Here is a 14,487-nt window from a genome sequence, read left to right as displayed (position 1 = left end):
GCCATTCAAAAGGAATAGCACTGGTTATCCTTTTACCTTCTTTGTGTTTAAAATGAGGTGAAATACAGGTTAGAACAAAAAACTGGAAAACATCAATGCAGTGTTCTTTTATACCAATGTGATGTTAGACATTTCAGCTTTGGTGATTCCTGTCTCCTTAGTATAATGCATGTGTTTATCCACTTTTTCCAGGGGTCGTACAGTATTATTCCTTTCTCTGTTTTATAGTGCCTTTTTGGCATGTTACTCCTGCTTCTGTAATCGTTTGCGGGTGGTGGTAAAACACAGGTTCAGGATGGCATGGCGATGACAAACTGAGGCAGAGTTGGCACAGTTTAAAAAAAAAAACAAAAAAAAAAACTTTACTGAACTGTTGTATAATAAACAGTATTGTACTCCATTGGAGGGTTTATGTATATTAATGTTACATAATTAATGGGTAGCATATACTGACTTAAAGCGATAGTACTCTTAAAGTGTAAACAGTAAACACTTTCATCAGGTGACATCTCTCATCAACATTTACATTGTTCCTTATTAGTTTCTCCTGGCAGCGTTCCTCATTTTATCATGATAGTTTTACATCTCATGTGACAACTCATTAGATCGCCATCTTTCCTCCATCAGATTGATGGCTGCACTCCAGTAAACCACATTCAGGTCACAAGTCTTAGTAAAACTTGATAAATCCATCCTCCTATTGTGGTAAATCAAGAGCAAGCCTAACACAGTCTTCACACTGTTATTACTCGTCACAGTGTATACTGACACATACAAGTCCCTGACCGTCTGGGAGCTACATAACATAGACATGATCTTGTCTACCAATACAGGTCTAGTGCCTTAACATATAGCATAAAGTCCATCACATCATACTTATCTAGGGTGTCAACCTAGGGGCTGTCCACCCCTGTCAGGTTTGTGGCTATTCAGCCCGCAGCAGGAGTTCAGTGGTGGACCATGACTTGCTCTGCAATAGACCCACCTGAACAACACTGCAGGTTTTCTTTTCTCCAGCCACACCCTGACAGATGTTGCCTTTTTAAACCCTTTCCCAGGTGAATATTTCTTTAAGGAGATTGTCATCAAGCCCCCAAGTGGCCAATCACTTAACTGCATTCCTACATATCCCACCCTCCACTCCCTCTGACTAAGGCCATAGGTGTTGTCACTTGATTTATTCCTCCAAGCCAGAGGCGTAATGTGAAGCTCCTAGGCCCCAATGCAAAACCTGTAACGGGGCCCCCAACTATAATGCTTTATTCATAGTACTGGGCTCCCTATATTGAGAAGTGAGGCCTTATGGGCCCCCTAAGGCTCCTGGGCCCGGGTGCAACCGCATCCCCTGCATCCCCTATAGTTACGCCAGTGCTCCAAGCTCAAAGCTCCTAGCCTCAAAGACATTATCTGAAAGAGATCTAAACTTTCTCTTAACTAAAACTGGTACATTCTCTGCGCCCTGTAACTCTTCTTCTCTCTGTGACTGAAATATCCCAAACTCCAATGCTTCTCCTTGATTTTTTGCTTTTACTTCCAGCACTTGTTGGTCTTCTATCAGAGGCACCAACTCATATTTACCATTATCTTCACTGGTTATAATGCTTGCATCTTCCAGATTTTGTCCAACAGTCATCTGACCAGCAGCTTGAATTTTTGAATAGGCTCACTTTGTTTTTAGGTTCTGCTCCATAGCCCCATCACATCCCTCTTTCACATTTTGGGACTCTGATTAACTTTTTCTTTCACCATTGACTTCATAGATTATTATTTAAACACTGTTATATCTTCATCCCACTCTGGCACAACAGACTTTCTTAATGGCTTCACTTTCCCTGTAAGTGTCGGCGTTTCTGGACCACGGCCACGCCCCACCTCAGAAAGCTTAGTTTTATATGTCTCTTAACCTTCTTAATAACAACCTGATTGACAGTTAACAAGTGTTTTACCTCAGTGCCCAACTGCATGATTAGTCTTTGTAATATAGCCTTTTGCTTGAGGACTTATTTCATCTCCATCTTCGCTTGGAGCACTTCCCCTTTCAACAATCTACTACCTCCTGTTGCAAGGAGACTTCAGCCTTTATTTTCTCTTTCAGGCCTCCTGTTTCAGCCTTATTCCTCTGCCACAAACCTTTGCCTCTTGGCCTCCTCAGCGAGAGCACATAATCTGGCAGCTACCTTTTCTGCTAGCAGCCGTTGCTTCAGTGCTTCGTTTGCGTGAATACTCAGCCTGAGAACTTCTGCAACTTCTACAATATAGGAAGGGAAGTGAAAGGCCAGGTAAACAAATACAGCTAATTAATACATTTGAGGACCTTGCTATTATAATTGGAAAGAAAGAACAAAGACAAAACATTCAGAAGGAAAGTAGAGGAGCAAGAGACACCAATCACAAACTAAAATGTTTTTACACAAATGCACAGAGCATGGGAAACAAACAAGGAGAATTAGAGCTCCTAATACAGGAAGAGAAATATGATGTCATAGGCATCATGGAAACTTGGTGGAATGATGCACATGGTTGGAATACAAGTCTTGAAGGATACAGCTTATTTTTAAGAAACAGACTTAATATAAGGGGAGGAGGTGTTGTGTTGTATGTTAGGAAAACAGTCATCGCCACAGAGATTCAAGCTTGAGAGCATGGGAGTTCTGTAGAAACTGTTTGGGTAAGAATACAAGGAGTGAACAACAGAAAGGACACCGTTGTAGGCATTTACTATAGGCCACCTGGACAAGCAGAAGATATGGATGAACTCTTTCTACATCAGATGGCAAAGCTCTCAAAAAAGCATGACATCATGATCATGGGAGATTTTACTATCCAGACATTTGTTGGGAATCTCTCTCAGGTAAAAGTAATGGATCCAACAAATTCTTATTCGCTCTTGCTGACAACTTTATCTTCCAAAAGGTAGAAGAGAAAACAAGGGGATCTGCTAACTTGGACCTAATTCTTACCAATAAGGAGGGAATGGTTGAGGAAGTAAGGGTGGCTGGGACCTTAGGAGGCTATCCTTGAATTTTGGATACAAAGGGGAGGAAGACCTGAGAAGACTCAGACCTCAAGGTTGGATTTCAGAATGGCAGATTTCAATGAACTCAGAAGGAGGGTAGGAAGAATCCAATGGCTGGACATTCTTAAGGACAAAAATGCCCAAAAGGTTGGGAAATATTGCGAAATGAGATTCTCAAAGCACAATCGTTAATAATCCCTAAAAGAAGGAAGAATGGGAAGCATTTAAAGAGACCAGGATAGATGAACACAGAACTTGAACACATGTTAAAATGGAAGAAAAATATGTTTAGCAAATGGAAAGAGGGGGGAATATCTAAAGAAGAATATAATGCGGTCTGCAAAAACTGTAGGGCAAGTGTCAGAAAAGCTAAAGCTAATAATGAATTGAGGCTTGCAACAGAGGTCAAAAGCAATAAAAAAGGATTTGGGGGTATGTCAAAAGCAAAAGAAAAGTCAAAGATGCTATCAGATGCTTACAGGATGAAAATGGTGAATTGGCTAAAAATGATGTTGAGAAGGCCGAACTTTTAAATTCCTTTTTTGTATCTATTTTCTCTAATATCAACTGATCTGCCCTGTACTATTGGGGGAATAAAAGAATGCAGGCTATCTATAAGCAGAGAGATGGTGAGGGAACACTTAGCTAAATTAAATGAATTCAAGTCTCAAGGTCCAGAGGAATTACATCCTAGGATACTTAAAAAAGCAGCGGAGGTAATTGCTGAACCAATCGCCATAATCTTTGAAAATTCCTGGAGAATAGGAGAAGTCAAGGATGATTGGAAAAAGGCAAATTTTGTGACTATATTTAAAAAAGGGAAGAAGGTGGATCCAGGATACTATAGGAGAATGGTACAAAATGCTAGGTAAGCAGAAAATTTTGCTTAAGATATCAATCCCTTCTGGATGTGCACCATGTATGTATAGAATACCAATGATAATCATTTAGCTGCTCTTATTGTTTCACAAAGCTGAATAAGATGAGAGAGCCTGTATAGCTGTCACCAGCTATAGTTGCATCTGTAATTTACTTTCCTACAAGAGAATAGTCCTAGTGTGCGGGCCTGCACTCCACTGCACTTTGATTTTTATAATAGTTGCAGTGTTATTGGCAGTTTCTTCTACTCCTGCAACTAATTTTATCTTTTAGTTCATCTTTATTTTCAGAGACAATTGGAAACACTGCCCCCTCCCACTCACCTCCTTATAACGCGCTTCATCCGGCGGTGCTCTAGGTGCGCCGAGCGGCTGTGGAGAAAGTCAAAGCTGCCGGCAGACTTCCTCCACTTCAAATTCATACTTAAAACGTATAACCTAGCCCTTCACCATGCCAAACAAGTTTATTTCACCTCCCTTGTCTCCTCACTATCCCACAACCCCAAACAACTCTTTGAGACCTTTCACTCCCTCCTCAGCCCCAAGGAACAGGTCCCTGCGACAGACCTGACTGCTGGAGAACTAGCTGCCTATTTCAAAGAAAAAATCGACCACCTTCGAAAAGAAATCTCTGAAAGCTGCATGGTTAGCCCTGATCCCAGTTTTATCAGCACTGCACCCAGCACCTACTCACTATCTATGCTAGAACCAACAACAGAGGAAGAAGTCTCCAGGCTCCTTTCCGCTGCCCGCCCCACCACCTGCGCTAGCGACCCTCTCCCCTCTCACCTCCTCCGCTCCCTTTTCCCAGCTCTCATTACTCACCTCACCACAATCTACAACCTCTCCCTAACCTCTGGCACTTTCCCCTCCTCATTCAAACACTCCATTATATCCCCTCTGCTTAAAAAACCAACCCTGGACCCGACTAATGCTGCCAACTACCGACCCGTCTCAAACCTCCCCTTTATCTCCAAATTACTGGAACGCCTGGTCTACTCCCGCTTTACTCGTTTTCTCTCTGACAACTCGCTCCTCGACCCCCTCCAGTCTGGTTTCCGCTCTCTACACTTGACCGAAACTGCCCTTACAAAAGTAACAAATGACCTGATGACTGCAAAGTCGAGAGGTGATTACTCCCTACTAATCCTCCTTGACCTGTCTGCTGCATTTGACACTGTCGACCATAATCTCCTTCTCACTATGCTCCACTCTACTGGTCTAAAGGATACTGCTCTCTCCTTGTTCTCTTCCTACCTCTCTGACCGCTCTTTCAGTGTTTCCTTTGCTGGTTCTATCTCTGCTCCACTTCCTCTCGCTGTCGGGGTACCCCAGGGCTCAGTCCTTAGTCCCCTTCTTTTCTCTATCTATACTGCCCCAATTGGACAAACCATCCACAAATTTGGCCTCCAATACCATCTCTACACTGATGACACCCAACTATACACCTCCTCTCGTGAGATCTCTCGACCATTCCTCCAAAATAACACCGACTGTCTGTCCGCTGTCTCTAACACTATGTCCTCCCTTTTTCTCAAACTAAACCTCTCTAAAACTGACCTCCTTGTCTTTTCACCTTCTAACCGACCTCCCCTCAACATCTCCATTCCAGTGTCTGGCACCATCATAACCCCCAGACGGCATGCCCGATGCCTTGGGGTCACACTGGACTCTGACCTCTCCTTTGCCCCCCATATCCAATCTCTGGCCCAAACATGCCACATGCACCTCAGAAATATTGCTAAAATACGTCCGTTCCTAACCACGGACACGCTAAAGACGCTCGTGGTTGCCCTCATCCACTCCCGGCTTGACTACTGCAACTCGCTACTCATTGGCCTCCCCCGCACTAGACTTGCTCCACTCCAATCCATACTAAATGCAGCAGCTAGACTCATTTTTCTATCCAGTCGTTATTCAGACGCCTCTGCATTATGCCAGTCGCTGCATTGGCTGCCCATCCACTGCAGAACTAAATTTAAACTCCTCTACCTCACTCACAAAGCTCCGCATGGCGCTGCGCCACCATACATCGCCTCCCTACTGTCAGTACACCAGCCAGCCCGCTCACTCCGATCAGCTAACACACTCAGACTAAACACCCCTGTAATATGAACCTCACATGCTCGCCTACAGGACTTCACCAGAGCAGCACCCATCCTCTGGAATGCTCTACCCCAAGGCATCCGGACAATTCCCGATGCACAAAATTTCAGACGTGCCTTAAAAACGCACCTCTTCAGGGAAGCATACCAAATCTCCTGACCTAGTCCCTCGCCCCTCCCTATGGTGCCCCACCCTGTTTGCCTGCTGATAAATGATCTGTACATAAAATTTCCTACTGCCTGTTTCCCCACCCCTTGCACCTCCTGTACCACCCAACCCATTTGTGTCTAACCCAATGTATCTCACATTGTAATTGTTGCAATTGTTGTATTGTTTTGCATTTATCCATGCCTGAAAGCGCTGCGGAATAAGTTGCTATACAAATAAAGATTATTATTTTAAAAAAATCTACTTATTTTAGACTAAATAAATACAGCATATGCACACACAATATCAATAAGGTGGGTTTTATCCAGGATTTGTCTCCCCTGTCAAAAGCTGCATACTTGGCCACTACACTCCATATTACATAGGCACATACGCACAGTATCTGCTGTCACGATTCCAGCACAGGACTGGAATCTCTTGTTGTAGCCGCTACTGGAGGATAGCGTTATCAAGGAATAGCTGAAGTCTGGTACACAAGATGGTGGTGCAGTATAGAGAGATTGAGCAGAGGAAAGTCAGGAGATAGTCGAGGTATGGTAATACAGGAGGACAATCTAATTGTAGAGAGGCAGGTATGCAGGGAGGCAGCTTGGTTAAAGGCACAATAAACATGCAGGGATGGGAGGTGCTAGGCTAAGTTATATAGGGTGTGCAATCAGGGAAACGGGGACTGGATAAAACCTAGGAACAAGGAACAAGAACAAGGGTTAGGAGAGGAGCTTGTAAGAGGGCTGCATAGCTCAGTAGGAAGGGCTGCTGCTTGAGGCACAAGAGGTCCCAGGTTTGAGTCCTGACATCTACATTGCCCAAACAGAGCAATACATACCTTTTTCCAGTGAATAGCAATGGTGTGAAATAAGATGTATACTCTGTATACACACTATCCAGAAATGTAACTTATATTGCTCATTTACCCACTGTTATATAAGCTGAGCTGTGTTAGTGAGCATGCACAATGCCCTCTGCTGAGGTTGCAACTGTGCCTGCACCTGACTGTCAACCCAGCTCATAAATAACATTAGGTTGAGTCAGACTGGTCAGGACAGGAAGCTAAGAGCCTCTGATCATGGTCATTACATCAGAAGAAGTCTCAAAATCAGGCCAGCAGTGGTCATGTGAAACACCCATGTTTCATTGAGGCTGGCTGTGGTAAAAGGTTAGAAGTTTGTTAACTCTTTCCAATCCACTGTCTGAAGACATTATGATTTAAGGCTGTACAGCTCTGATGTTGGAAGACGTCCATCAGGGTTCTCTTACTGTATATTGCCAGCCTCTCTGCTGTCAGAGCCTATCCAACGTGTCACCTCATGCAGTACTGGCTTTAGCCAGCAGATAGCACAATTGTATAATGGTAGAAAAAGAGTAAGCCCCCTAGGAAAACCAGAATACAAATTGAATTGGAAAGGGTTAAGTCTCAGAATACTCCTTTTAAGACGAGCCTAGCTTAGTTTATTATTTTATAGGTATGCAGGAGTGAAAATAAAATTCTAACCCTTTAACTGAAATTGGGCTCAAATCAACTAACATACTACTGCAAAAGAAAAGCCATACTTTATACCCTGCACTAGCTATGGATCCTGGCTGTTCCAGCTTTATTGGTATGCAATGTAGATCGTCTTCTTAAATTCTCTTTCTATTCTTGTTCAGTCCGGTAAACACATGCACTATGTGATGATATTTTCTCCAGCTAACTGATGATAGATCTTTATAGAATGTTATAATATGCCATGGTATTGCTCAACGGCTATTCTTCTTATGTTTTTGCATGATATAAAAATTAGGGAGACAGAATGAGAGAAGATGATGATAAATATAGATATTGTTTATATACTATTTCATTACTATAGTACATGTTTCACACTTCTGCGTTTTCTGTTTATATGCAGGATGGCCTTCGTTTTTTGATGTTGTCAACCTAGAAGCAATAACGCTTACCGATGATTTTTCATATGGGATGCACAGAGTAGAAACAAGTTGTAGTCAGGTCAGTATGGTTTCATTACTGTAACTTCACTAACCATTACATTGACATCATATTAAATTTGAGTTACACAGTTTTTCTTTCATGACTGGTAAGCAATATTTCCTAATTGCTATTAAACTTCAGAAACTTTTGTTTCTGTGACCAGGAAAGCGCAATTTTCAAATGTACTTATTTTCAATAAGAAAACATGCAAATTTGCATCTTTTTGTTTGTAAAAAGTCAGCTAAAACAACATATGATTAAACGTTTACTTATATTCATTATAAAGATATACAAACATGACCACAAAAGATTTACAAATACCTAAGTAATGTTTTTGAGATTTCTAATTATATAGTAAATAACTTTCACAAATCAGTCCAAATGTAGTTTCCCATGTTCTCATTATACCGCCCTTAGTAATGGCATTCCATGTCCAGTATATCCTATGAGAAGCACTCATTTTGCTCCTCCTAGTACACTCCCATGTTTTCCTTGACATGATCAAGATGAAGATCAAGGATAAGGACTTTGAGAGATATCCTGCAGCCCATTTTACCTTACTTCTTCAGAAGAGTCTTAACTAACTACACATACTTTTCCACCCTGTGATCATACTCAAAGAGTGGTCATAAATGACTGCACACCCAATTGGAAGAATGTGTCAAGTGGGGTACCACAAGGCTCTGTGCTGGGCTCAGTGTGGTTCAACATTTTTATAAAAGATCTAGATGAGGGAATGTAGGGAAACTGATCAAATTTTAGCGCTTCTACAGTCTTTGTAACGAATCTATGACAGCTAGATGGATCCATTTTCAAACTGATCCAACTGAATCCTGTTGAATCACACTGACCCATTAATAGTTTCCATCAGTTTTCTGTTAGGATTTTTTTTACTGCAAGAATAGCGCTGCAGAACATTCTTGTCATTAATTATACCAGGATCCATAAAATAGCAAAACCAAGCACTTAACAGAGCCTTTGCAGTATCAGAATTTGCTGGAAAGATTTCCTACAACTCCACATGTGCTTCATAGTTAAGAGGAAACTATTTTTGTGGTATTTCAGAACATTGGGACAGATTTATTGAGGCTGTCGTATATAAACAGCGTAAAGCTAGTGATGCAGTTCAAAGATGCACCAAATTTATCACAGTGTTGCAAGCTGTTTCAGTGATTTGCTACATTTTTAGTTCATGTTTGACTCAATTTCGTACTTCATGCCACCTATTGGATGATGTACTTTAGACCACTTTTTAGCAACTCAAAAACTAGCACAGACTAGTACTAAACGGGTGCATTTAACAGCTTGACAAATTCTTTCCTCCTTTTCTATACACTTGAAAAGTTTCTAGCAAGGAACAATCATATGTTCTTTTTGGTGTAAATAATTAATACATTTGTCTAAAATGATTTGCCCCATTAGCGAATTTCCCCTGTATTTGTATACTTTATGTATACAGAAAATCATCTCATTAACCCATTAAGGACCAGGCGCGGTAAATATACGGCACCTGGTCCTGGGCTTAAAACCCTGCCGATGGTAAAATTATGACGGGGCTTTAAGCCTCCTGTCTCTGCAATCAATCAGAGGCAGGACGGGTTATCAGCTGTTACTGACAGCTGATAACCCGGTGCAGAAGGCAGGAGAGTTTTTTTAACCCTTTCTGCCTTTTCCTTTCCCAAGTACACAGCGCTCATTGAGCACTGTGTACTAGAAAGTGAAAGTACAGTGTAACTTTCACTACAGGAGCTCGGGGGGTCATATGACCGCCGGGGTTCCCTGCTACAGCAGAGCTGGAGGGTCATACTAGACCCTGGCCAGCTCTGCCAGTGACAAATGTCACTACAGGGGTTGCTTCTCCCTGTAACTGGGGCTCCTATGGATGCCCCAGCTACAGTGGGAAAGTGTCAAATTATCAAAGAAATTTAAAAAATGTCCCCCAAAGGTCTTATATGACGTCATGGGGGACATAGATAGTAAACAACATGATTACATACATAAGTAAATAAGAATTACAGAATAAAACAACAATATATACATAAGAAAGAATATAACACAAAGCCGACGCCAACAAAAACCATCGCCGTGTGTGCCCTGTATATACATGCTATATATCAAAACGTCCAAAACAAATAGAGGAACCCGTTCCCATACTTTATTGTAGCATAAATATACTAAATTTAAAAAAAACTATAAATGTTAAAAAATTCTTTTTTTTAGCATTTTACCCCCAATAAAACTAAAAAACGGAAAAAAAAGTTAGTGAAAAAGATATTTGAAAAATCGCCCTATATGTCATGGAAAAAGAAACACAGCAAAAATAATTTTGGTAGCTAAAGGAAACAAAATAGGGTAGTAAAACTACAACATGGGTAGTGTCTGGTCCTTACGGTACAAAACAGCTTGGTCCTTAAGGGGTTAATAACAAATAACTAATTTCAGAACATAAAACATGTACAGTTAGGCTAAATGTCCACTTGCAGATTTTAATACTAAAATCTGAGCGTGGCCCCCGTGCGGGAGATCCGCACCTTTTGCCGCCCATAGGGATGCCTTAGTATCCGTACGGCAAGTAAAAGCATATGCATGTGTTTTTTTTTTTCCTGGCGCGTGTGTCGCATGCACGGGAAGAAATTGCAGCATGCTCCATTCACCTGCGGATCCCGCAGGGACAGCTTCCATTGAAGTCAATGGAAGCCGTCCGATGCGCAGTACACCCACAGCTGTCACTGTAGAGGTGCCGCTGATCCCCTGCGGGAAAGCAGGGGATTCAAAAACAAAAAAGCGAGCATTGCGCATGCGCCGAGCGTGTTGCCTGACGCTCCTGAACGCATCCGCCACGTGAAGAAAGAAGATCCGTCCGGCTCTGAGGAGATTCGCGCTGGATCCGGAGAGCTAAGAAACATTATTTTCTTCTCCATTGCCGCGGGCACCACAGATACCACTGCGGGATTCAGCAGTGGTATCTGTGCGTGCAAGTGAACATAAGTCCTTAGTCTGTTCTTACTAAGCCATCACTTTATAAAATTGAACGTGTGTTTTTAGAAGCATAGTGCACATTTGTTATTAATATTGCATCTGTCCCTAGCGGTTCAACAAGGCTGTTGGATCCACAGGAAGCATTTCTTTTTTGCTAGAATTAAAACTTATAGACAAAGAAATTACACATTTGCAATCAGAATCCAGCGCAATACTGTACATTGCTGGATACATGACTGTACTGAGAAAATTGGGTTTACCATATAGAGGAATTCAAGGAACTATGAGACCATGCATTGGTAACTAGGCATTTTATATTACGTCTAACAATAGATGTTCATTGATTCATCAAGAAGTGATTTTCACCATTTTCTCATTTTAGTGCGGTGCTCATCTTGGTCATGTCTTTGATGATGGTCCACGTCCAACTGGAAAAAGATACTGCATAAACTCTGCATCATTGAACTTCATACTGGAAAAGTCAGCTGCCGTTGAAGAAAGTAGTTCCTTGGACGTCTCTGGAAAGACTGAATTGTAAAGACAGAGTAAAGTGTTCTTATCCAAGTGCAACGACTAACAGCCATTCTCTGGACTGTGCATTTTCTGAACTGTTCTCCAGAATATAATACTCACTGTACATTCACTATTTACATATACTTCAGCTGCAGCCATGTTTTATGCTCTTCCAAAGAATGTGTCATGTAACATTTATTTACTTTCATGATATATACACAACTTAGTAAATGAGACAATTTAACAAAAAGCTCTAATGAAGTATTGTTCTATAAAGCAAAAAGGGCCAAAGTAACATGACAACACTGCTCATATCTGGGTCCCCTGAACGTGTATTGTTTCTATAATGTGTATTCTTTTCTTTTGTCTGATATGAACAATATTAAGGCACAGTGTTTTAGTGTATTATATAACTTCAGAATATCTAATTGATATACTATAGTGTGTAGTATTTGTGTACCTATAAAACACAATGGAAGACCAAAGAAACAGCGGAAGGAAGGAAATGACATGACAGCTCAAATGTTTCCAATGTTAAAGCTCTAAACTTATTTGTACACTAATTGAGTAAAAGCAAAGTATTGTCTTGACTAGTGATGAGCAAACTTTTGAAAAGTTTGGTTCGGTGTGAATAAGTTCAGACCAAACCGAAGTTAGTTCACCAAAACCCCTAAAATTGGTGTATAAAACTATCTCAGAGTGTAATGCAGGGCTTTTATGTCTCTGAGGCCTTAGTCACACGGGCGTTTTTTCCCGCGATTTGTGGATCGCATGACGGATGCGCATCCGCAAATCGCGTGACTGGGGCCGAAAAACCGCCCGAAAAATCTGCTCCTAGCCGCGTTTCAATAGAAACGGGCCGGAGCTGTCCAGCCCATTGAATTCAATGGAGCTGGCAATACAGCCGGCTCCATTGAAAGCAATGCGCTGCGGGCGATCTCACGATGCATTTTCGGGAAGGGCTTAAAAATATAAGCCCTTGCCGGAAATTCATCCAGAAATGTGTAAAAACAAAAAAAATATATATACTCACCTGGTCCCGGCAGACGGAACTGAAGTGCTCTGAGTAGTATTCAGCAGCCGGGGATTTAAAATCCCCGCCTGCTGAATGAGCTGCCTCTGATTGGTCACAGCCTCACCAATCAGAGGCAGCTCTCACTCACACCCATTCATGAATTCATGAATGGGTGAGTGAGTGCTGCCTCTGATTGGCTCAGCTATGACGTGCCTGTTTTGGCCCCTCCCCGCCGTGACGCAGCGCTCGTCATTGGCAAATTTTTTGGCAGGCAGAGAGAGAGAGACAGAGAGAGAGAGAGAGAAAGAGAGAGAACACACGAACCAAGAAAAAAAAAAAAGCTCGGGACCCGGCGTTCCACATACAAAATTACTCAAGTCTCCCATTGTAGTCACTGGGGTTCGTTACTCGAGTAGAGATCTCGAATTTTACGAAAAGCTCAACTCGAATAACGCGGACCCGAGCATTTGGGTGCTAGCTCATCTCTAAGTTTGACCTGAAACAGGGTTCTTTTGGGTTACTTCGCTCAACACTAGCCTTCACATTACAGTTTTATCAAACCACCTTTTTTGTTTATCTCAATCAATTTGTAAAGTACAGATATTCATCAGTATAGGAATACATTGATCACACAAAACTGTTCCATTTTATTTCTCATGTAAAAACATGGTGTTCATGTTTTCGTGTCTTTCTTTTTTTGCATATATTAGTATTAACAGCGAATACATGAAATATATTTTTCTAGGAGAAAGTCACATCTTCAGCAGCCTGCAGTCCCCCTTTCCATGCAATAATACAGTTAATAGTAGATGGATAGCAGGGTTGCAACAGCGGCTTCTCTCGCTCTATGGTGCGAGTCTATCGGGAAACATCTCATTGGCACCCAGTGCTGGACAACAGAAAGCTGCACTAAAGTAAGGGTAAACATAACACCATTTTGTGCCTGCAGAAAAAGCATGCAAAAGTAATAGATTTACAGGAGTCATGCAAAGTGATAATGTCTGGCTGCACTATATATTATATATATATGACTATGTATTTTGTATACCGATAGGTGCGCTTTATTTCAGAATGTACACTAAGATTATGTAGGGAATCTAAAAAGACAGCAGTCAGACCGCTTCTTAGATAATAAGACTCGTGTGTACATATAGAAGTATATAAACACACACATAAGTATCTGTAGTGCAATGAGTTGCTCTAAAGAACAGATATATGTAACAATGTAACATGACAGCATGTGAACAAAGGGAGGGGGCTAATGAAAATTTTTATTTTATACAAGATATTTCTTATAGTGTTTAAATGCGCAGTTACAAAATACTAACCTATGATACGTTCGCTACTGCAGTTATATATTTCTTAGAATTCAAAAATAAAATTTGAACCTTCACCATTATTTGTGTGCAAAGTCTCTGCAATAAATGTCATGTCTGAAATGTACTGTGTCCATCTAGATGGGAAATAGCACCTAGAGTATGTCACCACCTATACCATGCGAAGTAACAGGATTGGACTGGATGATATCCACATACCTTTAGTCACTGTAGAGATAAGTTGGTTGGTGAATCATCAAAATTTGTGGAGTGTAACAAGAAAATGGTTTTTTTGTCAGGGTGGAAAAATACTACAAAAACCTTGCAATTTTAAAAAATAAAGCTTTGTGCAAAACCACACAATCTAAAAATTTCCACCCCCCCCCCCTCCGCCAAAAAAAGAAAACAGCCCCATGCTCACCAAAGAACCAAATTAAAAAACAATTTTGTAATTAAACTCCCAAAAATAAAATGATACAATGAAGGGTTCTGTCAACTGAAAGGGAGGAGGCACAGATTAGATATTAGAC

General features: G+C 41.3%; 1 protein-coding gene across 2 annotated transcripts in view; it reads left to right on the top strand.

Annotated features, from left to right (window-relative positions):
* MSRB3 (methionine sulfoxide reductase B3) overlaps nt 1-14,040 on the top strand; it is a 136,902-nt gene extending 122,862 nt beyond the window's left edge. For both annotated transcript variants that reach the window (XM_066591572.1, XM_066591573.1), the window contains 2 exons: nt 8,055-8,152; nt 11,496-14,040. In XM_066591572.1, the coding sequence (XP_066447669.1) occupies nt 8,055-8,152; nt 11,496-11,651 (254 nt within the window). In that variant the 3' untranslated portion in view covers nt 11,652-14,040. The remainder of the gene's footprint in view (nt 1-8,054; nt 8,153-11,495) is intronic.
* The last annotated feature ends 447 nt before the right edge of the window (nt 14,041-14,487 follow it).

The sequence above is a fragment of the Eleutherodactylus coqui genome, chromosome 2, assembly GCF_035609145.1.
Source record: "Eleutherodactylus coqui strain aEleCoq1 chromosome 2, aEleCoq1.hap1, whole genome shotgun sequence".
NCBI lineage: Eukaryota > Metazoa > Chordata > Amphibia > Anura > Eleutherodactylidae > Eleutherodactylus > Eleutherodactylus coqui.
Note: the sequence above shows the minus strand (reverse complement) of the source record. Positions and strands in the feature narration are given on the sequence as shown.